Source organism: Carcharhinus amblyrhynchos, chromosome 12 (assembly GCF_965287045.1).
Source record: "Carcharhinus amblyrhynchos chromosome 12, sCarAmb.v2.hapA, whole genome shotgun sequence".
Classification (NCBI taxonomy): Eukaryota; Metazoa; Chordata; class Chondrichthyes; order Carcharhiniformes; family Carcharhinidae; genus Carcharhinus; species Carcharhinus amblyrhynchos.
Window position 1 is genome coordinate 46,486,228 of NC_137335.1, and position 26,806 is coordinate 46,513,033.

Here is a 26,806-nt window from a genome sequence, read left to right on the forward strand (position 1 = left end):
GTTTTGGTCTCTCTGTTTAAGCAAAGATGTAAATGCATTAAAAGCAGTTCAGAGAAGGTTTGCTAGACTAATCCCAGGAATGGTGGGTCGGGGGGTGGGGGGGGGCGGTAGTGTGGTTGTCTGTTGAGGAAAGATTGGAGAGATTGTGTTTGTAGTCATTAAGAGTTTAGAAGAGTAAGGGGTGACTTGATCAAAACCTTTAAGATCTTGAAGGGTATTGACAAAGTGGATATGGAGAGGATGTTTCTTCTTGTTGGAGTGTCTAGAACAAGGAGTCACTGCTTTAAAAATAAGTGGTCATTTATTTTAGACAGGGGTGAAAAAAATTATTTTCTGTTGGAGGGCCATGAGTGTCTCGAACACTTTTTCCTTAAAAAGCAATGTAAGCAGTTTTTGATTTTTAAAGCAGAGTTAAACAGCTTTTTGATTAACGAGGGGGTGAAAGAGTATCTGAGGTAGGCAGGAATGTGGGGTTGAAGTTACAGTCAGATCTGCCATGATCTTATTAATGGCAGAGCAGGCACCAGGGTCCTACTCCTGTTCCTAATTTGTATGTTCGTATGTTTCTAAGAGAAATGGAGCTTTCAGGACCTGTACTATAATCATAAAAAGGGGAGACTCAATAGATTGGACAGTCATTCCAAAAAACAGGCTTTTGCAGTTCGCAATTTTAAAAAGACAATGACAGTAAAAGCAGAAATACCAACATTTTGACAGCTCCTGACTGATGAACTTTCTGCATTCCAACTAAGTTTCCTAGTTTTGAGATCCAGATATATCCCTGGTCTATAAGTCATCTGTTGGTATAACTAAGTCAGTGTTTTGATTGAAAATGACTGAGTCCAGTATGAATTGTGCATTTCCACAAATTAAGTAGACATCCATTCATAACTGACTCTGAAAATAGCAACACTTTTGAACTTTGGACACATTGACAGAATAGCAGATGTACGAACATAGGAGCAGAAGTAGGCCATTTGGCCCCTCAAGCTTCTCCACCAATCATTCAGATAACGGTTGATCTATTTGTCTTCCTGATTCCACACTCCTATCTAACCTTTGATTCCCTTGTCTAAGGAGAATCAATCTACCTCTGCTTTAAAAATATTCAGTGACCCTCACTTCCACTGTCTTCTGAGGCAGAGTTCCAAAGTTGTACAATCTTCTGAGAGAAAAATACTCTCCACATTTCTGTATTAAAAGAGCAAGACCTCATTTTAAACAATGCCCCTGGCTCACCCATAAGTGGAAACATCCTTTCAATGTCCACCTTATCGATACCACTCAGGATCTTATATACTTCAATCATTTCATTCCTCACTCTTCTAAACTCCATTGGACAAAATCCCTCCTTTCCAACCTATCCTCATATGACCACTCATTCAATCCAGATATCAATCCAGTAAACCTCCTCTGAACTATCTTCAATATATTTGCATCCTTCTTTAAATAAGGAGACCAAAACTGCACACAGTATTTAAGATTCAGTCTCACCAATGCCCTGTATAAATGAAGCATATTATACTTTCTTTAAAGTTAGTTCCTGTCATAATAAAAGGTAGCATTCTATGAGACTTTTTGATTGCATGCTGCACCTGCATATTAACCTTTACTGACTTGTGCACAAGAATACTTAGATCTCTCTTCACCTCGATGTTCTGCAGTCATTCTCCATATAAATAATACTGCTTTGTTATTCTTCCTGCCAAAGTAAACAACTTCACATTTGCTCACGTTAGATTCCATCTGCCAGATTTTTGCCCACTTACTCAACCTATCTATATCCGCCTGCAAATCCATATATATTCTTTGCAACATACTCTGCTACCTACCTTTGTGTTATATGCAAATTTAGCTACATGCCTTTGTTCCCATCATCTAAGTAATTGATGTAAATTATAAAAAGTTGAGGCCCCAATGGAGACCCCTGTGGTAATCCACTCATACCTTTTCACCAATCAAAACCCCATTTATGCACACTCTCAGTTTTCAGCCAGCCAATCTTCAATCCAGGCTAATATGTTGCTTCTTACATCATGCACTTGAATTTTTGGTGCTGTAAATATTTATTGCACTCTCAAAAGGTAATATTTATCACACCCTCCCAAGATGGATTAAATATACATCTTTATCTAAGATGCAAATCCTTGGAAGTATATGAAGTGGGTAATCATTCAGGTTCATCTAACATTAACTCGTATGTATTTGTTTTGAAGTAAGTTTATCTGCAAATAAATTAGCCTTGAACTGATCTGAATATTTTATACACCTTCATGCCAGAGTGAATTAATCTTTAGATTTCATCTCTGTCTAATACTTTGTAAGACTGACAATTTTTTAAACCTTCTCATGTTATTAAGTTACATTATTAACTAATAGGACACAACACCAGCTAATGTTAATAGATATGTGCAGAATATAGACGAAACATGCTAAAAGTATTATTTTATAAGGATGATTAACAGCTCTTATTGAATTCATATCAAACCTACTCTCTGTTTAAAAGTCATTAATGTACTAAGTGTCTGCATTCTCGATTACGCACTCCAAAGGAAGCTCTCAGAAGAGTCATGGTGATTAGTCAAATGAATGGAACTGTCATGAGGGAACATAAATGCACGGATGCACTGGGAAATTACAAGATAAAGAAAGGGTCCAGAATGACTGTCAAGTTTGTCTCTACAAGACCCTACAATGGTGCTCATGTTTAGTAAGGGCTGCATGGCATGACATACTCATCCATCAATTTGGAAGTTGTGTGAGCAAGATAAAGATGTCCTTGACAATTTATTCAATAATAATTACTATCTGTTAGATGCAGTGGAAGTAAATGGCATCATTAAAAATGTTTATTGCAAAACGACTGAAATTTTACCTTAAAAACTAGTTTTTGTCAGAAAATATGCTATTTCTGAAATATCACTTTAATTTGAGAAGATGGCTGAATTCAAAACCATTTTAGAGCATCTGCACCATGCAAGTGTAGCTGGGATTAGGGTTAATTCACTATATGAATTTTGATAGGATTAGAGAAACACAGAAACTGCAACGTCCAGATATTTTTGAAGTAGGGTGGCTAATGGAATTTTCATTCCTATTTTAACTTCTAGCAGATTATTTTGCTGTGGTAATTAATAGATTGTGGTAATGGATTGGGTCTAAAAGCATGGAAAGATTAGAACTTGAAATGAAACTCAATTGTTTTCAAAGATCCAGAAATATAGGCAAACGGTATTAATGAGTTTAGTCATGTTCGGTAACTTATGACTTATTGAAATACAGCATTTTATTTCTCACACAGTGTACTTCACCACTATCTATAGAAAAGTTATTAATGTTTTAAAATATTCTGGTTATGTTCCAAGGGCTGGATTTGTGTCAAGGAGACAACAATTGGGATTTTGGAATGTTGTCGACTCCACAAAACTGCCTCCATTAAGGATGTCCCCACCCACCATATTTTCATTCCAAGGAAGTGGAGGCAGTTGGATTCAAGCCCACTGCCTCTGGAGGCAGGCCCGAGGTAGCAGCAGAGGTGGGTGGATGGCAAGGTTAGAAGGGCCGCTTCTAGTTACTGAGACACTGCCCTAGTTGGAATCACGATTGTGAGACACTCAAGCCCTCACTTCCCCCTGATCCAACTCCATTCCCACTATATGGCCCATGCCCTTTCAATGCCCCCGTATCCCCATGTCTCTTCCATGCCCTGCACATCTCCTCCATGTCCCCGAATGTCCCATGCCCCCACAATCCTGATATCTCCCATGCACCTTCCATGCCTCCATATCCCCATGACTTTCTATGGGCTCACTTCATACTGTCCCTATCCCCTACATGCCCTATATATCCCATGCCCTCTTCTTTCCCCCCATACATACCCCTTACCCCACTCTCCCAGTATCCACCATGTACAAAATCAAATCAAAATACTGTGGATGTTGGAAATTTGAAACAAAAATAGAAAGTATAGGAATCACTCAGGAGTTCTGGCAACATCTGTGAAGAAAGAAGCAGAGTAGCAATATTGAGTCAAATATGACCCTTCTTCTGATTCATATTCTCAAGGATGCCATGTGGCAACTATATCCACTGAAGCACTTAGAACAGATGGCCAGAGATTTGCTTTTTCTAGATACCTGCATTATGAACACTTGGCTGAATTCCAAGATTTGCTCGTGAACTCAGTTCAGCAGGAAATGTTGACAATGTTTGCAGGGGAGTGATAGCTTTGTTTGATTAACATTTTTACTACTTTGTAATAACCTGATATTTCTTTAAAGAGTTTCTGAGGCAGGTGTATTTATTTGCGCAAGATCCAGCAGTGAGAAATAAATATTTTTTGTGATCAATACTACGAATGGCTGTGATTGTTTGAAGAACATCATTGCTGTTGACTATTTTGAGGTGCCACGAACCACGTTTGCTCACAGAATGGATTCAACTTAATCAATGTTGCTGAGGGCTTGAGGATTGCCCAACCTTGCAATTGTTGTGTGTATATGGACTGCCTTTACACCCACGCCAGCAAAAATTGCTGCATATAGAACAGAATCAGACCCTGCCTTCAATTTTTAAAGGCTTCCTGCCTCAGCCAACTCAATCAAAATTTGGTCCGCAATGTTTATTTGGTGAAGCTGAAAATTGTGTGAAGAATTGTTTTCTTATGTTCAGAATAATTACAATTCTGTGCTCGCATTTAACTGCCTCAGTTGACTATTTTTTTAGGAATTTTAGGAAGGAAAGGAATTTTTCTAATGTGAATATTCAGGGACCATAGAGTTCATAGAATCCCTACAGTGAAGAAGGAGGGCATTTGGCCCATCAGGTTTGCACCAACTCTCCAAAATAGCATCTTACCCAGGCCAGGCCCTCTACCTTAGCCCCATAACCCCATTAATTTAACATGACTTATCCACCTAACTTACACATCTTTGGACACAAAGGGATAATATAAATGGCCAATCCACTCATCCTGCGCATCTTTAGACCCCCCCCGACCCCAGTCTCTCCGCATCACACCACCCTTCCCTCCCCCGCAGTCCCAACACTCCTCCCCATCCTGACAGCCCGTCCTGATTGCTGTCCTCCCTCCCTTGGCTATGATCCCAAATGCAGAGTGGCAGTGGGACTGCCCCCTCATCAATCTCCCTCCCGGAGCCCTGCCCTCTCTGGCACTGCCAGTGCCAAGGTGCCCCTGGGCATTGTCACTTTGCCCCTTGGGCAGTGCTAGGGGGCCAGGCTAGTACTGCCAAGAAAACAATGTCCAGGGGCAACCCCCAGTACCCTGCTTACCCCTGACCTCCTGGGTGGCCTCCATGGCCCTCCTTCACTCCAGTAGGGTTGGCTGCCAGCTCCCTGTTAAAGGGGAGCTATTGTAAACGCCACTGGGATTAAACACTCCTAGCACAGGGGCAGGGAGATACTACTGAGCCCAAAGACTTCAGTCCGAAGCTCTATTTGAATAATTTATTCAGCTCTACATCGATTTCTGGCATGGAGCTGACAGCACTGGAAGTCCAGTGGGTGGAGATGCGTGGAGGCCATGGCACCCAGTGGGAAGCCCGCGAAACGACCTCTGTTCAAGTCTCCTGGCCCGCTGCACTTCTAGAGCCATGCAACAGGCTGGGAGAATCACATTCTCTCCCCTTATTAAAAGCTCCAATTCTATGAGTGAAGTAAAAAAAAACTGCAATACAGATAACTACATTTATCAGTTGTTTCCTATTTTTAAATGAAGGAAAAGATTTTGAAATAGGCTTTTTTTTTTAACCCAGCTCCAAAAAAAGTCTAATTCAGCACAGTGATGCAAGGTGCAATGCTGTCATCACTCCAACCACGTCCTTTCTCTAACTCCTGATCAGTAAAAGTTGGCATTGGTTTCTTATCCTGGCAAACCCTATGATGCACACTCTCCTGCTGCTCTGTTTATTTTGAAAAGCAGAGCAAAATGTCGATGGGTTTTGATGTCCCTAAAGTGGGGAAATGGGGAGAGAATTAATCAAAGACGTTCAGTGAATCTTCAGCTGACGTCATCTTTTGCTCTTTACTCGGTTGGCTGTCACTTGTCCGTGACAGCTGTTGGCAGAGTCAATCACGGCAGGGGAAGCTGATCAAGCTGCCCACTACCACAAGAACTTCACAGTCCTGGGTCCAAGTCACATCAAGCATCACTCAAACAAGGAATAGGTGGCTGTACAAATTGACCTCTGTGTTTGTAAGTGAGCCAGAAGCATATATACACATTGTATATGGGCTCCATCTGATTTTCTATTGTGGGATCTTGCGATGCATGAATTTGCTACCACATGTCAGGTGCCACTCTATGAAGGTAGTTATGGTATGGTACAGTGGATCAGTGAAATACTTAAAATTTGAGAGGGGGATACACAGAAACAAATGATTGAGAACCCTGTTTTAAAAAGCCAATAAATAAATAATGAAGGGGGAATTCACTGGCCCCACTCACCACTGCAGGAATCCAGATTGCTTGCTGAATGGGGTGTTGATCCTAAGATGGGATTCCTGTCAGGCGTGAACGCATTTGGGATTCCCCCTGCCTATCTCATCAGCCCCAGTCGGGTTCCTATCCAGAGCAGATGGGAACCCAATAGTCATATAAAATCCCTTGTTTAAATATTGTTAACAAGCTGGATAGCCCATTTAGTTGTCTCCTGCTATTCATTCACAGCAGAAACTGCACCGGGCAGGCTTTGGTGCTGGTCATGTTCTGAGTAGACAAGGTGTTTTGGACCCCGAGGGGGTGGGGCAGGGGGTCAAGAACTGCCCCTTCTAGCCCTGGGAAAGGTGCTGTTCAGTTTCAGAATGGTGAATTCTGACACTATTCTAGGGTAAGATATTCATTAATATCTCTGTCCTCTAGGACATTTGAAATTCCCTGGTCATTGTAATCTCCATGCCTCCTGAACAGCACTCCATTCAGCAGAAGGGATTCCCCTTTCTCTCTCTTGGAACTGCAGGAGTGAAAATATCCCTTTCAAGTTCTCTGACTGAAAAAAAGCTCAGTCACTTTTACTTGGGGGGGAGGGGGGAGTGGGGTGGTGGGGTAGATTTTCTTCTAGGCTAAGAGCCTTTGAAACACTTTCACTTCTGGTCACAGCTGTAGGCAACTTCAAAGTAGCTAAGTGCTTTTCTGTTCCTTTTTAGTGTTAACATTGTGGTTAGGTACAATGTGGGGGTGCTTGAGATGCATTCAGAGTGAAGAGAAAGATAAATAATCACAGGTAACTGTATACTGAGTAAAAAGCATTAAGCTGTCAACCAAAGGAGAGTTAAAAGGACTGGACTGAAATTGAATGGAAACAAAGATTTTCAAAGGCTTTTAGCTTTCTATGAAGGCTCAGCGACTTGAAATAAATGCTGTGTTAAGACAATGGGGCTCAGTGAACAGCTGTGGAGAAGAGAATCCCCTCCCCTTCATCCTACTTTAAGTGAGCGACTTCCTTCAGTCAGAAAACTTGAAAGGGATCTTCTCACACTTGCAGCTTCCTAGAAAGAGAGATTGTGGGATCCCTTCTGCTGAATGGAATGATACCATAATTTGGAAGCCTTCCAGCTGTCCAGGGGGCATGAGATTATAGTGTCCAGGGAAGGTCGTTCAGGATATAAATCTTACTGAAACTGAACAATATCCTTCCCAGGTCTAAAAGGGGTAGTCCAGCCATGAGACCCCCATCTCAGGGGAGACTGCCGAGATCTTCCCTTTGCCCCAGCCCAAGCCCACCAACCTCCAAAATTCTTCAGGGGCCCTTCCCTTGCAGTCTGGCAGTGGCAGAAGGTAATGGGCACCAGACCAACTCTTTGACCTCCCACCACAGGGCCAAGGTGCCAGGCTAAGGTGTCTGCATATTATCTTTACAGTGCAGAAAGAGGCCACTCAGCCCATCGAGCCTGTGCTGACAACAGTCCCACTCAAGCCCTATTCCCATAATCCCACTTGTTTACCCTGCTAGTCACCCTGATACTAAAGGGCAATTTGGCATGGGCAATCAAACTAACCCTCAAATATTTGGACTGTGGTAGGAAACTTAAGCACCCAGAGGAAACCCACACAGATACAGGAAGAACGTGCAAACTCCACACAGTCACCTGAGGCCGGAATTGAACCTGGGTCCTTGACACTGTGAGGTAGCAGTACTAATCACTGTGCCAGCATGACCTGTCAGTGCCCAGTTGTCAGGGCAGTGCATCACTGGCACTGCCATGGGGTAAAGCATGAAGAGGGAGGCTGAGGGGATATGGGAGCTGTGGGGGAATTTGAAAAGGTAGGAGCTGATATGATGTTTGAGGGAGAAGGGAGCTGAGGGGTAGTCTGAGAGGGAAAGAGGCTGAACAGAGTGGAAGTGGGTCTGAAGGGGGAGGGAGCTGAGGGAAGGTCTGAGAGGGAGAGGGCTAAGAGGGGGTCTGAGAGGGTGAGGGAAAGGGTGTTGAGGAGGCAGGAGGCTGAAAGCATTCCGGGGAGGGTTTATTGGGTGATCTGGGGATGTGGGGAGGGGATGACTCATTATTTCAGTCATGGGTGGTTCTCCCCCTGTCAGCAGCAGTAGTGGAGGTGGGGGGTGGGTGGGGTGTTGGGGGGGGGGGGGGGGGGGGGTTGGGGGTGGGGGAGTGGGGTGGGGGGTGGGTGGAGTGAGTGAGGGAGAGAAGAGAGAGAGAGAGGGAGAAGGAGAGGGGGTCACCATTTCCATTTTTTGGAGTGGTGATGTTACATCTCTGTGAGCATGGCCTTTAATAAGGGCACCCAGAACTCTGAAAAGCTGGGTTGGTCAGCAAGTTTCCCAAAATGCATAAATTTGCATCTATCAAATGGGTGAATCCCAGCTGGCAGGGGCTGCCAGTGCCACTGGGAAACACTCCGGTTTTCCTGTTGGCGTGGGCACTTAGTGCTGATTCCACTGAGTCATGTCTGAAATCTTTTCCCAGTTTGCCACTGATTATTTGCTCTACTGGGAACTAGCAATTTTTGAAAAAGAAAAATTAATTTCCAAATGGCAAGTGGAGTTTGCAACTCTGTGTGCTCTCAAAAAATCACCTCTTTATTCTTAAAATATTTAAATAAACACTATTTACAATTTTTCTTAATTTTAAGTGTTCGTTTCTTAATAATTACACTGCCGTGTTGTAAATGGAAATTATAAAGTCAAACCATCAATTATATTTCAATTAATTTTTATTTGTTGATTAAATGGTCTATAAATATAATGGCAAACCAAGGACTTAATTTTGCAGGTATCTTAGGCCAGCAGGATTTCTCATGTGCTATGATTGCATATTTTCTTGTCTGTGCTTTTTGAATTTCAGCATACTATTTATGACAATGATCAAATGTGGTAAGGGAATGACAAAATCAAAAGCATTGACCGGCCAGTTCCTTTTATCCATCACTCATGATTTTTAAATGATTTTCATTTCAGGAAAAACAGCAAAGCTTCCTTAAGTAGTGAATGTAAATCATATTTGAAAAGACAATAATACTTGTTGAAGAATTGTCCAGTTTTGCAGTGAAACTCATTAATTTTTCCAATTCTTCCATTTTGTCCTATGCACTAATGCGATGCAAAAAACCTGCTGCATGCACTGGGTGAGCAGCAAACTGGGTGTGACTCATCAGTAATTACTATAATATGTGCACTCATTTTAAGAAACACCTTCTATAAGATATTGTTTACAAATGTAATATTCATCATTTGCATTGTTGCATTGTTGCACAGGTAATTATATCTATTATCTCATCATTGACCGAGTAGGTCATTGGAACAAAAGATATACCACCACATTGAACTTTTTACAATAACAACATTACTATAGAACAAATGTGAGCTGATGGGTGGCATTTAACACTTGGTGATAAAGAAATCTAAAATATTGGATTTTTAAAATTACTTCACCTTCAACAGACTTGAACACATGTATATTGCCCGACATAAGCATTAATATATTATTTTATCATAGGAACATTTACCAAATTATATAAATCACATAACAAAAAAATCCAAAACACGTAGTTTTCCATTGCTTCTGTTTGAACATGGCACTTGGTGGGAAAAATACGAATGTGTTATTTGAAATATCAGTGTGAAAAATGTTAACACGTTTACAAGTGGAAAGTATTTGAGTTAGAGGAATGAATTTGTGAGGGACTGTTCAAAAGTGATTTATCTGTTTCTATCGACAGATCAAATTAGGTGTGTGCTTCAGCTGAATCAACTGTATTGGAGAAAAGCTGGTTTATATTGGCTATACACAGAATCAATACAAGATTTGTTCATCTGCGTCATTTCACTTTCCCTGTCATTCATTTTATTGTCGAGATTCACTCCTCATTAAACATCCCCTCAACTGTCTGAAATCTATTACTGGATCTTGCTTTACATAACACGTAATTTAGCACTGTAAATTAAGGATATGAATATTTCCTTTGCGTCACTATTTTATATTAGCACCCTTCTAAATTCCACTGACACATTTGCCATCTTCCAATCATTTCCTTCTGGGGCTTGGACCTCCAATGGTACCCGCCAGAAAGCAATATACAAGTGCTTGTTATAACAGCAACTCACAGTCCAGTTTCCTCTCCTTAATTACTGTGAATTCACACCCTGTATCAAAATTGTAGCACTTCTGAGTTCAGTTAGCTCAGTTGGCTAAACAGTGGGAATGTGGTGCAGAATGATGCTGCTGGTACAGGTTCAATCCCTGAGCCACTGGGGTAGTTTATAGAGACCTACATCTTTGCCTTGCTCCTAGCATGATGTGGAGTGGTGATCACTTGTCTTTCCCAAAATGCGAAATACCTCCGGTCCCTAATGAATAGTAAGTAGTGTCACAACACCAGGTTAAAGTCCAACAAGTTTATTTGGTAGCATGAGCTTTCGGAGCACCACTCCTTTATCAGGTGAGCATAGGATTTGTTTCACAAACAGGACATATATAAACACAAACTCAATTATACGATAATGGTTGGAATGCGAGTCTTAACAGGTAATCAAGTCTTTACAAGTCTTTACAGGTGCAGGCAATGTGAGTGGAGAGGGCGTTAAGCACAGGTTAAACCCTGGCACTTTCTATTTCCATCTTGTCCCTTGCTCAGCTGAGCACCTTGCATGATAATGTATGCAGACACATATCATCACAACACAACAAAGTCTTACATCTTGACAGTTCTTTCACAATCTTGGTCAGTCATGTGTGAAGAAATTGCCATGATACTTTGTTTCTGGCACTTAGATTTCCAGCTTTTCAATTCAGCATCTTTTTCATTGAACATTTTATTATATTGTTCTGGCACTTTTCCATTCACATCACCACTGAAGCCAAGCCCTTTTGGCTTCAATGCTAGTCAGGTCTGTCTCTGATGAAGTGTTGACTTGTTTCCAGGCTGCAGTTCTCTCATTGCTTTTCTTCTGAGATCTTTCATTGCTGTCCTTGAGTCTTCTTTTGCCCATTTTCTGAGGTCTTCCATTGGCTCTTCCTTAAGCTCTTCATTTAATCCTTTATGATCTTCCATTGCCTCTTCCTTGAGGCCTTTGTTGCTTATGGACCTTTTTTAAGAGGTGCCTTCTATCTTTGGCCATGTGTTCCTTCTTGTGGTTGACATTTGAATTGCATTGCCACTTTAAATGTATTAACTCTTTAAGGGTATTGCTGCTTTAAGACTGTCATTTTTTCACTCAACTGTCAGCTACTGCTGGTTTTCTCTTAGTGTTTTCCCTGTGCTTTAGGTTTTGGCCGGAACATGGCTGCTCTTTTAAAATTACTTCTTTTATTAAAAGAAAACCCTTTCAGCAATTCCTGGAGTCTTTTTTCCCTTCTGGACATTTGGAGAGCCCACTTTTTTCTTTTTTTTTGATGTACTTTTTTTTGTCTATTTCTTTCATACTGATGATCCAATGGGGCCACTGTTTTAAAACTTCTGAACTTGTTTTTTATTTAAAGGCTGAGAACTTCTCTTCTTTTGCTTGAAGCCCATCAGTGTAGTCATTGCTGCCAATGGAAACCTCACAGGATCTGCTCCGATTCTCCATATTGGGAGCTTGTCAGGTTCAGCTTCTTCATTTTCCTGTGCTTCGGGACATCTTTCTGCAGTTCACTTGGAGTACTTCTTTTAATTGAAGTGTTTCTTTCTGTGTGCTCTTTATAAAAAACTTTGCAGTAACTCTTTTTTTACTTAAAGTTTGCTTCACAGGCTTATTTTCTCTTTTTTTTACATTTTCTTTCTCAACTTTTGACTCTGCCAACCAATTCAAGTTTCTTCTGCAGGAGGTTAGCACTGCTGCCTCATAGTGCCAGGGACACAGGTTCAATTCCAGCCTTGGGTGACTGTGTGGAGTTTGTACGTTCTCTCCATGTCGATGTGGGTTTCCTCTGGGTGCTCCAATTTCTTCCCACAGTTCAAAGATGTGCAGGTTAGGTGGATTGGCTATGCTAAATTGCTCCTTAGTGTTCCAAATTTGTGTAGGTTAAGGGAATTACTGGGGTAAATGCATTGAGTTATGGGAATTGGGTAGCGCTGGGCCTGCGTAACACACTCTGTCAGAGAGTAAGTGTAGATTTGATGGGCCAATTGGACTCCTCCTTTCTAGGTTCTGCAGCCTCTCCAATACATTCAGCCTCCAGACCACCATCTAGTCTACGATATAAGTGAAGGTATGATTCTGCATTTTGCTCACCGTTCTTGTGGATTCTGATCCAGGAGTCTAGCCATGTTCTCTCTATTGTTTATTCGTCATGCAACTGTCCATCATTTCTGATTCTACATTACTCAGCCTCTAACAATATCTCAACTGGGTCTATTCATCCAAAGAGAGGCATTCTCGTGAAGATTTTATTTAGACTTCCATTAAAACAGGATACTCACAGGTGTTGAGCCAGAGGCCATATCTGAATATTTTATCCTCTTCATCAGATATAATTATGCACTTTCGCAGACTTTGTTAATGAACACAAAAGGTATTCATTGATTAAGATTTGTTTAGCAGTCACATGGCTGCATCAAGCTGCTTACATGTCTACTTGCTTAAGACAGCTCCACCCCTTGGAGTGATTCCCCAGTCTGAGTCCCAGTTCATTCCCCAGACCTGGTGATACTTACTCCGCTGTGTTGTCCTTACGGGACGTCAGGCTCATTATGATCCTTCATGATGAGTCAGTCACTATGTGGGTGAAAACTTTCCTCTCACCTCCCTTACAATCCTGCTGCCACTTTAAATTTATGCCCTCTCTTTATTGATCTCTGGATAATATCTGCATTTATCTATCAAGGCTCCTTATAATTTTATATATCTCAATTAAATCTCTCCTTGGCCTTCGTTATTTCAGAGAAAATTACTACAGCCTAACAAATCTTTACTCATAGTTAAGTTGGTCCAATTATTTTGCAAAATTATGCAGTTATTTTGCTGACAATGCTATTGTTTTGAAATCAATATTGTACTGTGAAATTAGATGGGTTTTTGAGCACTGGGATCTGCACATTGTGCAGAGTGACAATGGAATATTGGGTGTATGTGTTTTAAAAATAAATGTTTACATCTGCACTTCAACCTAATCCTTACCATGCTCCAATGCACGAATAATGTACTGTAGCCTTTCTGCATACTTTGCAAAAGAGAAATAGTGTTGGATGAGAAAATGGCTGAATTCACAATATCATACAAATCTACTTGTTTTCTGGTATATGTTTGAAATTCTATTGCATTGATGTCAAATGTGCAAACTGAGCAGTAAATATTGCATGGCACATTTTCCACACTGATCCATCTAGCATGATAACATTCAATTCAAGCCTTCCGGTTGTTAAGCCTCAATTTCCCAATGTGCACAGTAAACTGTAGAGTTTCAATTCACACAAAATTATTTCTCAGTGTGCTATGATACGAATCAAATTTAGTTTATGTGATCAGGAGTTGCTTCACAATGTTGGTTACTTAACTCAAGTCAAACACTAGGCGATGATATGTAAAAGTAAGGTAGACTAAGGGCTAAGTCATCATATTTGATAGAATGAAATAATAGTTTTCTTATATCCAACCATGCAGTATTATCTGATGGTGCTAAGATGCACATCTTGTAGCTGAAACCCTTTGTGCAGCTCATTAGAACACATTTGATCCAGTTTGTATTGCATTGCGAGTCTCCCAGAGATGAAAAGTAATGGTTGAGCTCTGTTAGCAGTGTAATAAAATAGAAAGCTTAATCAGTATCTTTAAGCATGTGGCAAGGTCACTGAATTCAATGCAGGGACTTAACATTTTAGGCATCCAGCATCACCTAATTCCATGTCAAGTCCAACAAAATTAAATGCATTTTGAAGCTCAATTCTAGTTCAATGGTTTGCAACCACTCTAGCCTCAAACAAGCATGAAATCCTGACGGAAGTGCAGCCTTTGGCAACAGAAAACAAAAAAGCAAGGCAAGCAATGGAAAAACTATTGAAAAGTGGTTAGCACTGCTGCCTCACAGTGCCAAGGATGCAGATTCAATTCTGGCTTTGGGTCATTGTCTGTGTTGAGTTTGCACATTCTCTCTTTGTTTGCAAGAATTTCCTCGGGTCCTTTGGTTTCCTCCCAAAGTTTAAAGATCTGTAGGCTAGATGGATTGGCCATGGTAAATTGCCCCTTAGTGTCTTAAGATATGTGTGTTAGGGAAATTAGTGGCATAAATATGTGGGGTTAAGGGGGTAGAGTCTGGGAAAGATGCTCTGTTGGAGAGAGTTGGTGCAGACTCAGTGGGCCGAATGGCCTGATTCTGCACTGTAGGGATCGTATGATTCTGAAGGGAGGAAAAATACTGAAAGTCAAGGGAATGTAGATGGAACGAAAGGAAAAGAGAGCATTAACATTTCTTGATCATTTCCTGTAACTCATGCGGTTGACACAACTCTCTGCATTGTCAATATTGGCAGTTCTGAAAATAAAAATGATCTAAGTAGAACAAAAGTGCACGATTTGGATTATTGTAAAGAATTGACGAGCATGATGATAATTAAACAGGCGTCAGGTGTGTGTGTGTTTAACTTCTGAAAAATCTAATATGAGTCAGGTATTTTTACTGACTGTGATTTTCCATTTTTGAAAATATTTCACCATTTACAACAATATGGCACGGTATCGAAAAACATCCTGTTACCCCCCGCTGTGCAGCGCAACAGCAGTTATAGCATTCAGCCTCCTCTCCTCATATCTCAGTATTAAGGGCCATTATGGAAACTGGGTTTATTTCACAAGCATATGAGAATTCCTGCTCCAGCTGTGCAGGCTGGCACAATGCCAAGGTGGCAGAGTTTGTGTTTGGAGCACCCTTTCATATTTGTTTTCCTGAATATAGAGTGTGTTTGTGTCAGATACAAGTACCGTCAATTGTGTGTTGCTTGTGATGGAGTTGTTTTAGTAGCGGAGCTGATACAGCCGTTGAGCTGGGATGGAACATGACAAACATCTTAATATATCTTTGTGCCTGCTTTATGTAGCTTCTGGATAAGTAGACAAATGTTCAATATTGCATTTCAGAGCTGCGGGTTGAGCATTGTTCTTACCGTCCTCCTTTTGAAAATTGGGACTAATTATTCTTCCTGACCCGTGTTGTTGCCTGCATCACGGGGTTATTTAGACAGTTCTCCAGATGCGGTGTCGCTTTGGATTGTTATTTAATAATTTTGCAACGGATTTAGTCTGCATTTCAGAGGTCCCCTTCAATTCTGTGTGAACACAAGATCTGCCTAACTGCAACCCTTCAGCATTCCCTCCAAACCAGAAATAAGTAATGCTTTTATTGTTTAATAAATGATCAACAGAATAAAGTGTACGGCTTGACTAAATGGGCTATATCGCTGCTGGTGTATTGTTCCTATAGATAAAATATGTTGTGGTTTTGACCATTTGTGCTAAAATAACAGGACACAGCGTAACAGTGTTTTAAAATGTGTGCCTGAGATTCATTTATCTGTTCGGTTTCTGGAGCAGCAAATTGCCAAATTAATACTTCCGCCTTTTTTATAATTTATATATTCAATTGTGTTCGTTATCTCGCAGAACGCTGCGAAAGCAATGCTTTAATCGTCAACCTGTGGTTTATCTGACTAAATTAGGCTTGTGATTTTCATTTTTCAATTATTTAAGACTATATAGGAAAAGTCACAAGTCCGACTGGGCTGCGTTTGCTCCAACTGTACTCACTCGGTGAAGGATTAATTTCTGCCAGAGGAACAGATTATGCATTTCTTGTTTCATTGCTCAATGGAGGTGTTCCCTCCCCCCCAGCCCCATTCCGACATTTGAATTCAGAACTCCCAAATGTTGTTCTCGGGATTTGTTGGAGGATGAACTGACGGTGCCGTGCAAGACATTTCATATGCGGAACAAACTGCTGCAATCCTTCCTCCAGCAGCCGCTGAGAAACATTGGTCATTGGACTACACGTGACTGATGAAATTGCTTTGTGTCTTCCCTCGCCCATCTGTGTGCGGGGCACTGATAGGCCAGGCTGATGCGGAGGCAATTTATCATGTCGATCTCCCACTGAGTCAGGGAGCACTCCTGTCAGAAGTATTGATTTCAGAGGATGGACTAAATTTTCAAGGATTTTTTTCCATTAAGAATTAAAGAAAGCTTTATGCACGCAGCGGTCACTTGGTAGCCAGACAGGACAGAGCAGCATGGAAATGAAATGGCACTGTGAAACCTTTCAGGTAGCTCTTTCCATCACAGTCATTGCAGAGCACAACCTTGCCACTGCAATGTGCACGCTACTCAGCTTGCACATTTGAGCATTGCAGAGATTAACATGGCATGTTTGTCTAAAGGTTATGCATGGAGGTGAATCTGACCTACATTAATCTTTTAGACAGTGGCAACCATGTTCTGGTGACAGATACGGTGCCAATACCTCGAGTGGTTAAGGGACTGAATGTCAAAAATTCAGACAAAGTCATTTCTTGGTTGTCGGAAGGAGTGCTGTTTACATGCATGAGAAGCCTGCAGCTTGTATTAACCCACCTTATGCTGTTATGCATTTATTAATCCTCTTAATTTCGTGGTGTTTAGTTGTGCAAGGGCAGCATCTTCATCCCCATCAATAAAGCACATAAAGGCTTAACAGGGGGAAAAAATGTACTGCTTGAAGGAAAGTGTCAGCTTGCAGTCTGTGTAGAGTTGCTTGCAAGAGTGTCTTTGACATATGCAGACTCACCATTATATTACCAGCATGATGGTGTGGTAGTAACTGGCATGTCGTGCATGTATCTTTTTTATCGACAGGACTATGCTTGTGAAACAAAAAAAATGTAAAGGTGAATGTTGATAATATTTCATTACCAGGAGCATTTGTGATGCTCTTTAAGTTAACCATAAGTGTCTAGTTTATTTTTATGCTTTCCCCGAATTGGATTTGATGCATGTAAAATAGAATAGTAATCATGCATGCATTTAAATTGTAATTCTGCAGTGTGCTGAGTATGTACTGCAGTGTGACGTTTTGATCGACTGATAATGCCAATCTTAGGATCTGACTATAGTAATCATGAGTAGCAACTTTGAATTTTGAATGTCATGTGACAGCTGGATTATTTATCCATTGGTGTTTCTATCTCAACAGTTATCAGGCTTTGTCTGGATTCATAAAGGAAGATGTGACCAGCTATTGTAAAATAATTGATTATAATTTAATGTTACAAATTCTATTTATTTTTAAATATATAAATATATTGACACAGGTAGCTATGTTTTTTGGTGCTTTATGAATACATCCAGACAGTGAATAGATGTATATTATTTGGATACTCATGAGCTGATTTCAGACTTAATCCAAACCGATACTTTAAGGGTTTGGAAATATTGCTAGATGGTTTTCTTTCTGCTTGGGGAGTTGATGCTGTGTCGCAATTCTTAACATGCTTTATGGTTGCCAAGGCAACTACTTTTACTGTGGCCAGACATTTTTAAAAGGACCTAGGCGAGACTGTTCAACTTGATAATTTAAAGGCAACGCCTGTGTCCCTGAGAGAAGTGGCAGCTTGCAGTCTGCTGCAGGGGGCTCAGATGTTCAACTAAGATAGAATACAGGAAAATGCATGGATTTACTAAAATAATATCTCAGGTGGTCACTGCCGTTCTGATACATGAGCCAAATTTAATCAAATCTGTCGTGGTAGGAAATACGGCAGCCAGGCCCACTTACTGGAGGAAAGGTTAAACTGCCAGTCTCCCAATAGCGAGACTTAAGTAAGAGGTGGAAAGGGCCAATGCAAGAAACTTGTCCGCTCACAGTGGATGTCAGTTAGGCACATTGATGAACCAGGTGACACCAATTACCCCTGAGCCCATTAGAATTTAGTGGTGTCTCTGGGATTACATGGGAGACAGACAACTTTCCCATGCCTCCCAAAGATCATGCAGCAAACTCTTTTTAGATTTGCCTGTGGTCTTACTGGGGAGGGTCCCTCATTATCAGATCCTCTGTGTCCAACCAAGGGACTCAGCATCGGAAAGGAGGGAGCATCCAAAAAAAGAGGACCACCAAAAACCGCCCACCTGCCCTTATCCTGGCCTCCCGCCTGCTTCACACAACACCCTTCCCCATGATCCCCATCCCACCTCATTCACCTGAGTGCAGGCATCCAACAATGATTCTCGGCAAATTCCTTGGAATATTACCAGCAGCAACCACCCAGTGGTACTGCAGGCAGTGGAGAGCAGCTGATCTTGGTTTTGTCATGACATGGAGATGCAGGCGTTGGATTGTGGTAAACACAGTAAGAAGTCTCACAACACCAGGTTAAAGACCAACAGGTTTATTTGATGACAAACACCACTAGCTTTTGGAAAGCTACTCCTTCATCAGGTGACTCACCTGACAAAGGAGCAGCACCCCGAAAGCTAGTGGCGTTTACTACCAAATAAACCTGTTGGATTTTAACCTGGTGTCGTGATACTTCTTACTTGGTTTTGTCAGCAGGTCTGGGGGTGTGGTGAGGGGATAGTGAGGACAGGATACAGAATCAGGTTGCTGGTAGGACGCTAAATCCCAGGAAAGGCCCAACACTGGTCAGTTAAGTGTCTGACAAGCAATTGGTTTGGTGGGGCCTCCCCCAAAGAAGCAACATCTATTTTCCACAGGTTCTTAAACTAATGGGTGGGACCCTCATCAGGAACATTAAATTCAGCCCTATTTCACTAAGATCTGATCTACCATAACCAAGGTTTAACTATAGAGATTGAAACAGGAACAGATGTATTTCTTTATCTTGTGATACAAAATCCTGGGTCACAATCCTGGAACTCCATTGCAAACAGCATTGTGGGTGTACCTACACCACCTGGACTGCAGCAGTTAAAGAAGGTGGCACACCACCTTTTCAAGGGCAGTTTGAGATGGGTAATAAATGCTGGTCTCGCTAACGATATCCAGATCCTACGAAAGAATAACAGAAGGTATAGAGTACAGATTCTTTCCACAGAATTAATGATAGAGAATATTTTAACTGTAGCTGATTGGAGTTAAGTTAGTACCTACACTAAAATTATTTCTCTTTCAGGCTTGATTTGATTTATTATTATTACGTGTATTGGGATACAGTGAAAAGTATTGATTCTTGCACGCTGTACCGACAAATCATACCATTCACAAATACATAAGGGAGAAGGAAAGGAGAGGGTGCAGAATATAGTGTTACAGACATAGCCAAGGTGTAGAGAAAGATCAATTAATATAAAGCAGGCTCATTGAAAAGTCTGATCGCAGCAGGGAAGAAGCTGCTGTTGAGTCGGCTGGAATGTGACCTCAGACTTTTGCATCTTTTCTTCAACAGGAGGTGGAAGAGAGTATGTCTGGGGTGCATGGGGTAATTGATTATGCTAGTGCTTTTCCAAAGCAGTGGGAAGTGTAGACAAGGTAAATGGATGGGAGGCTGGTTTGCGTGATGGACTGGGCTACGTTCACAACTTTTGCAGTTACTTGTGGCCTTAGTCAGAGCAGGATCCATGCTAAACTGTGATGCAACCAGAAAGGATGCTTTCTATGGTGCACCCATAAAAGTTGGTGAAGTCGTAGTGGACATGCCAAATTTCCTTAGCCTTCATAAAAAGTAGAAGCGTTGGTGGGCTTTCTTAACTATAGTGTCAGCGTGGAGGGATCAGGGCAGGTTGTTTGTGATCTGAACACCCAGAAACCTGAAGCTCTTGACATTTTCCACTTCATCCTCTGTGTGGTTATTGGTTCTTTCTAGTGCCAACACCAATTGCACAGCTTTTTGCATAATGTGAAAGAAATAGTCCGATTGGAAGGGTAGTACAATAGACTTGTAAGCCCTTCTGGATTATGTTGTGTCAATTTTAGCTTTAAACATATTCCATTACAGCTACAACGCTGGCGTCTACTTGGTAATGAGGAAAATTGACCAGATCTGTGCTGTCCACAAAAAAAAACAGCAAAGTCAACCTGGTCAAAAACAGCCCCTTCAGCTTACTCTTGATCTTCAGTGAAGTGATGGGAGATGTTGCCAACAGTACTGTCACACAGCACTTACTCATAAACAAATTTTAACATAAACACAAAGTGCGTGAGAGAGTAGTACACAAGCTCTACTGCTGTGGCACTACCTAATTCATTCATAAAGACATTATTCAAGAAATGGTACTTTGGTGACACGCTGACTTCTATGCAGGTATTGTAGTGTGGAGTTGACATGATATGCAATCAAACCTCTGACCTACTCTTGTAGCCATAGTATGTATATGGTTGGTGCAGTTCATTTTCTGTACAATACTAACCCCTAGGATGTTGACAGAGGGGGAGTTTAGCAGTGGTAACGCCACTGAATGTTATGGGGAGATGGTTAGATTCTCTCTTGTTGGAAATGGTCACTACCTGACATTTGTGTGGTACAAATGTTACTTGCCACTTATCAGTACAAGCCTGGATATTCTCCAAATCTTGCTGCATTTGGACATGGATTGTTTCAATATCTGAGGTGTCACGAATGGTGCTGAATATTGTGCAATTGTCTCATTCTGACCTTGGGTTTAGGACACCACCCTGAATATCTCCTGCAGCAGCATCCTGGGACTGAAATGAATGGCCTCCAACTAGCACAACCATCTTCCTTTGTGCCAGGTATGACTCTAACCAACACAGTTTTTCCCTTGATTCCCATTGACTCCTGATTTGCTCAGTTTCCTTGATGTCGCGCTCGATCCCTTGATGTCAGGGGCATTCACACTCACCTCTTGAGATTAGCTTTTTGTCCATGCTTGGACTGAGGCTGTAAGAGATCAGGAGATGCGTGGCCCTAGTTGGACCCAAATTGAGCATTGATGTATTTGTGTTCCTTGATAGCATTGTAAATAATACTTTCCATCATTTCACTGATGATCGAGAGTATCTGACGGGGTGCTAATTTACTAGATTGTATTTGTCCTGCTTTTTGTGGATAGGGCATACCTAGACAGTTTTCCACATTGCTATGTAGATGTTGTAGCTGTCCTGGAACAGCTTGGCTGGGTTTGCAGCTAGTTCTGAGGTACAAATCTTCAGTATTATTGCTGGAATGTTGTCAGGGCCCATTGTCTTTGCAATTTGCAGTCCCTTCAGCCATTTCTTGATATCATGTGGAGTGAATCAAATTTGCAGAAGACTGGCAACTGTGATAAGGAACCTCAGAAGGAGACTGAGATTGATCATCTGCTCGGGACTTCTAGCTGAAAATGGTACAGATTCTTCAGCACTCTCTTCCTCATCATTGAGGTTGGGGATACTTGTCGAGTTACCTCCTCCAGTTAGTTGTTTGCACACCACCATTCATGACTTCATGTGCAGAGCTTAGATCTGATCTGTTGTTTGTGGGATCATTGGTTGTGGATTAAGGGTTGTTGCCCAAATTCAGAAAAGATGATAAATATTATTCCACAGAGAATGGTGCACAGGAGGAAGAAATGAATGGATAGTACAGTTGATGAAGTTTGATAGGTAGTGTGGGAGGAGACTTCTATTAAGCATAAAAACTGACATGGACCAGTTAAGGTGATGGCCTGTTTTTGTGCTGCGCATTCCCTGTAATTCGATGTAACTTGGAGGTCATGGATGCAAACTGATAAGCATACTTGCATATTGTTAACCAAACATCAGATGAAGTCCTGATGGGAGTTAGCACATTATTGTAATTACACTCCAAATATTTCTTGTATAGTTTTGATATTCATTGACAAAATCTTTTTGAGAGTTGGAGGGGGAGAAAAAACAACTGATTATTACAGCACCAATAACAGTGGTAATTTGGGGCTTTAACCACACGCCTGACCGTAGAGTACTGTGCGCAGTACAGGGTCCACAGCTAGAGTACTGTGCGCAGTACAGGGTCCACAGCTAGAGTACTGTGCGCAGTACAGGGTCCACAGCTAGAGTACTGTGCGCAGTACAGGGTCCACAGCTAGAGTACTGTGCGCAGTACAGGGTCCACAGCTAGAGTACTGTGCACAGTACAGGGTCCACAGCTAGAGTACTGTGCGCAGTACAGGGTCCACAGCTAGAGTACTGTGCGCAGTACAGGGTCCACAGCTAGAGTACTGTGCGCAGTACAGGGTCCACAGCTAGAGTACTGTGTGCAGTACAGGGTCCACAGCTAGAGTACTGTGCGCAGTACAGGGTCCACAGCTAGAGTACTGTGTGCAGTACAGGGTCCACAGCTAGAGTACTGTGCGCAGTACAGGGTCCACAGCTAGAGTACTGTGTGTAGTTCTGGTTGCCACATCATAGGAAGGGCGTGATTACACTGGGAGGGTTGCGGAGGAAATTCACCAGGATACAGAGGTGTACAAGGTTATGAGGGGCATGGACAGAGCAGATAGGGAGCAGCTGTTCTCTGAAATTGAAGGGTCAGTCACAAGAAGACATTTGTTCAATGTGAGGTGCAGGAGGTTTAGGGGAGATGATAGGAAAAACTTTTTTACCCAGAGGGTGGTGAAGGTCTGGAATGCACTGCCTGGTAAAGTGGTAGAGGCGGGTTGCCCCTCATCCTGTAAAGAAAGTACCTGGATGAGCAGTTGGCACATCATGATAGTCAAGACTATGGGTCAAGTGCTGGTAGATGAGATTAGGTAGGAGTTCAGGTATTTCTCGCATGTCACTGCAGACTTGATGGGCTGAAGGGTTTCTTCTGCATAGTATAATTCTATGATTCAAGCAGTACTTCCTGTCTGAAAGTACTAAAAATATGTCATCAGCCATGATTATGCCATATTCTCTATTCCTGTCTTCCTTCATCAAAAATTGTATTATCCCAAAGGGAAAACATCATGCAGACCTTGGAATTGTGACTTGGTGCACATTACATTTATGTGGGCTTGGTGCACTATTTTTACATTGATGCAACAATAACCCTTCCTGATAAGGATGCCGTACAGGTGTTTTCTCGTTATTCAGATTACTATCATTACAACCCTTGGTGCGCTGTACCTGAAAGCTGGCTTATTTGAAAAAAGAGTAAAGACATTATGAACACAAATAATATGTAAAGAACTGAGTCAGTGTTTTGATTATCATGAGCATTTTTTCATATGGCTTTCACTTGCTCAATTCTTTTTTATGCCTTTAAAACAGTTCAAAGCATCACTTCAATATTTTCTTGCTATTGCCCCCTTCCTACTTTGGGATGATAAAGTAGGTCTGAGAAAGGGGCATAATCTGTCAGTCAGTTTGCCTGTTCTCTCTGGATAGTGACTGAATTGTGTTTCTACTATTTTCTATTTTATTTTAGATTGCCAATGTTTGCAGCTTTTAATACTACTTCCCTTTTTTTTATTTTTAATAAAAATGTGAGAAATGTTCCAATAATTTTGTCACTCTGTTGCCAGCAGCCTGCTGCCTTTGGCGGTTCTTATTATTTTAATGGAGATGTTCTTCCTAATAAAGCTATTAACAGTAGAATTATTATGAATATAAACGCTGAAAGATCACTGGGTAAATATGGTGTGGCACTGAACCATTCAGAGCAGGCAGATAGAAGATTTTTCTTTCCAGAACAGTATTGAGTGTAGCAGTTTACACCAGGAAGATTACAGTGAGCCAAACTTGACTCCAGTGTCTGCTGGGATGGGAAAATTGGGATTCTCTATCCAGCAACACCCATTGATCCAGCACACAAGAAATGCTTACTGCGTAGATAGAGGCAGTTTGTCCATCAGTAGAACTCCTACCATCACCAAACAGGGAACGAATTGCAGGAGCTGGGTCTAACCGCAGCTGTCATCGTGTGTATGGTTTCCCCAACCAACTGTTTGTGTCGCTATTGTAAGTCATAAGATCTTAGCTCCTGCCCATTCCGAACTCTCTCCCATCAACTCCTACTCCCTCTCAAACATTCCCTGTCTCCTCCCACTTCTTCCCACCAACTGTCTGCTCCCTTCACCCATTCCTGATTCTCTACTATCCATTTTGTGGCTTTGCTCCTTCCAACTCCCTCCTCCCAAATACCTGCCTTCCTGCTGCCCACCCCCTCTGAACTCTCCCTGCCCCCTCCCACCTGCTGCCAGTCCCCTCTCAATCCTTCCCCTCTCCTGTCCACTTGCCCACCCTCTCTCTCTGCGCACTGCATGCTCCCACCTGCTATCCACTTGTTTGGTCCACGACTTTCTCCCTCCCAACCTGTTGCCTTCTCCTCTACTCCCTATCTGCCCCTCCCACCCGCACTTCATTCCCTCCCACTTGGTGTTTGTCCCATCTCATCCACTTCTTCCTCCCCATGGCCTGTTCATTCCCACCCACATCCTGTTCTCTCCTCATGACTGCTTGCTGCCCCACCCCCCCCCACCCCCGACCATCTCCCACTTCATCCCGTGCATGCCCTTCTGTCCACTGCAAACTCTCTTTCAATTGTTGCTGGCTCACTCAAGCCCACTGCCCACTTTCTCCCAGCTGCTGTCCATTCCTGCCCTCCATTGCTCACTCCCACCCACCCACTGCCCGCTCCCCCAGCTCACTGCCCACTTCCTCCCAATGCCATTATGCTCCTGCTTTCCCATTTCTGCCTGCTCTGTCCTGCCCAGAAACTGCTTCCTTTGCTCACAGGCTAATTCCTCCACCCATTCCCTGCTCCTGTCCCTCCCTTACACCTTCTCTATATTCCCTCAGTCCTCTGCCTGCTCCCTTTCTAGAAGGACAAATTGTTTTTTCCTTCTGGGTCCCACCTACTCCCTCCCGATCCCACTGCCCACCTCTTCTGCCTGTATATTCTCTTCTGCTCTTGGCTGCTCCCTGCCCCCATTCCATCCCAATTCCTTGGCTGCTCCATTGTTTCCTCATGCTCCCTCCATTTATTGAATGTTTTCTTCACCAGTGATAAATAACATCAACATTCTGTGACTTACTCACTCTTATTGTCTCAGACATGATAGCATTCTGGTCAATTCTTGTCATACCTTTTCAGTGACTTCAGTGGATGGGATCTTTCCCAGCTGTGCAGTGACAACTCTGCACAAAACCTCTTCAAGATGGCTCCCCAACATAATACAGTCTCCAGATGAGTTTCTCAGGGGTGGGCTACCACTGGAATTGGCAACCCACTCCATGGAGGTGAAAAGGCAACTGTTAAGGCTGCAATATTGGACCATAATCTGGCAATAGGGAAATTTTTCTAGTTACAGGATCCTCTCTGTTGAATTGGGAGCCTGGCCACCCATCAAAAGCAGCTTCTCAGCAGGAGGTTGTAGGGCCATAGGAGGCTGACTGAAATGGAACTAGAGATACCGCAAGCCTCAAGGAGAATCAATTGCAGCTGCATACTTTCTTTAAAAGAGGTTTTAACATAAGAACATAAGAAATAGGAGCAGGAGTAGGCCATCTGGCCCTTCGAGCCTGCCCCGCCATTCAATAAGATCATGGCTGATCTGTCGTGGCTCAGTTCCACTTTCCCGCCCTCTCCCCATAACCCTTAATCCCCTCTCTTATCAAGAACCCATCAACCTGCTTCTTAAAAATATTTAGCGAGGCAGCCTCCACCACTTCAACGGGCAGAGAATTCCAGAGATTCACCACCCTTTGAGTGAAGAAGTTCCTCCTCAACTCCGTTCTAAACCGCCTCCCCTTTATCTTGAGGCTGTGCCCCCTAGTCCTACTGTCTTTTTTGAGCGGGAAGAGTCTCTCCACCTCTATCCTATCCATCCCATTCATCATCTTATACGTCTCAATGAGATCTCCCCTCATTCTTCTAAACTCCAACGAGTACAAGCCTAGTTTATTCAGCCTCTCCTCATAGCTCAATCCCCTCAACTCCGGTATCAGCCTAGTAAACCTCCTCTGCACTCCCTCCAGGGCCAAAATATCCTTGCGCAGGTGCGGCGCCCAAAACTGCACACAGTACTCCAGCTTTTCAGGTCCTCGATCTCTTCTTCGACAGAGCTGAGCTTTCTTGGTGAGGCTGCCAGCTGGATATTCCTGTAGAGCTTCTGACCTTGCTATTCCATGCAACCATCCTGAGTTGATGGTGAATGCAGAGACAGCCTGCTAATTGGTTACCTCCTGGAACATCTTTCTTGACTGTGTATCAATGACCCAAGCAGGTTTGGAACCTAGAAATGGTCCCAACACTTGAAACGTTTTATAAGTGCTAAAGATTTGATTCATTATTTTTTACAAAAGGAGCATAAACTGCACTCATTTTTAATATTTTTATTTGCTCCTATTTATGAAGTACAAAAGCTGCTTTTAATGTCACTCTCTACCTGCTTGTACTCTCACCAAGTTATGTATTTGAATTCTAAAGTTTCTTTCTTCCTCTGCAAACTTCAGTTCATTCCCATTCATC

General features: G+C 42.3%; 1 protein-coding gene across 4 annotated transcripts in view; it reads left to right on the forward strand.

Annotated features, from left to right (window-relative positions):
- Positions 1-26,806, forward strand: part of nrxn1a (neurexin 1a) — a 1,747,513-nt gene that overhangs the window by 1,663,073 nt on the left and 57,634 nt on the right. The window contains exon 1 of one of the 4 annotated variants that reach the window (XM_080200470.1): positions 16,600-16,702. The exons of the other annotated variants lie outside the window; for them this stretch is intronic. Coding sequence (XP_080056596.1) covers positions 16,670-16,702 — 33 coding nt within the window. The 5' untranslated portion in view covers positions 16,600-16,669. Of the gene's footprint in view, positions 1-16,599; positions 16,703-26,806 lie in introns of those variants that run through there. 4 annotated transcript variants of the gene reach the window in all.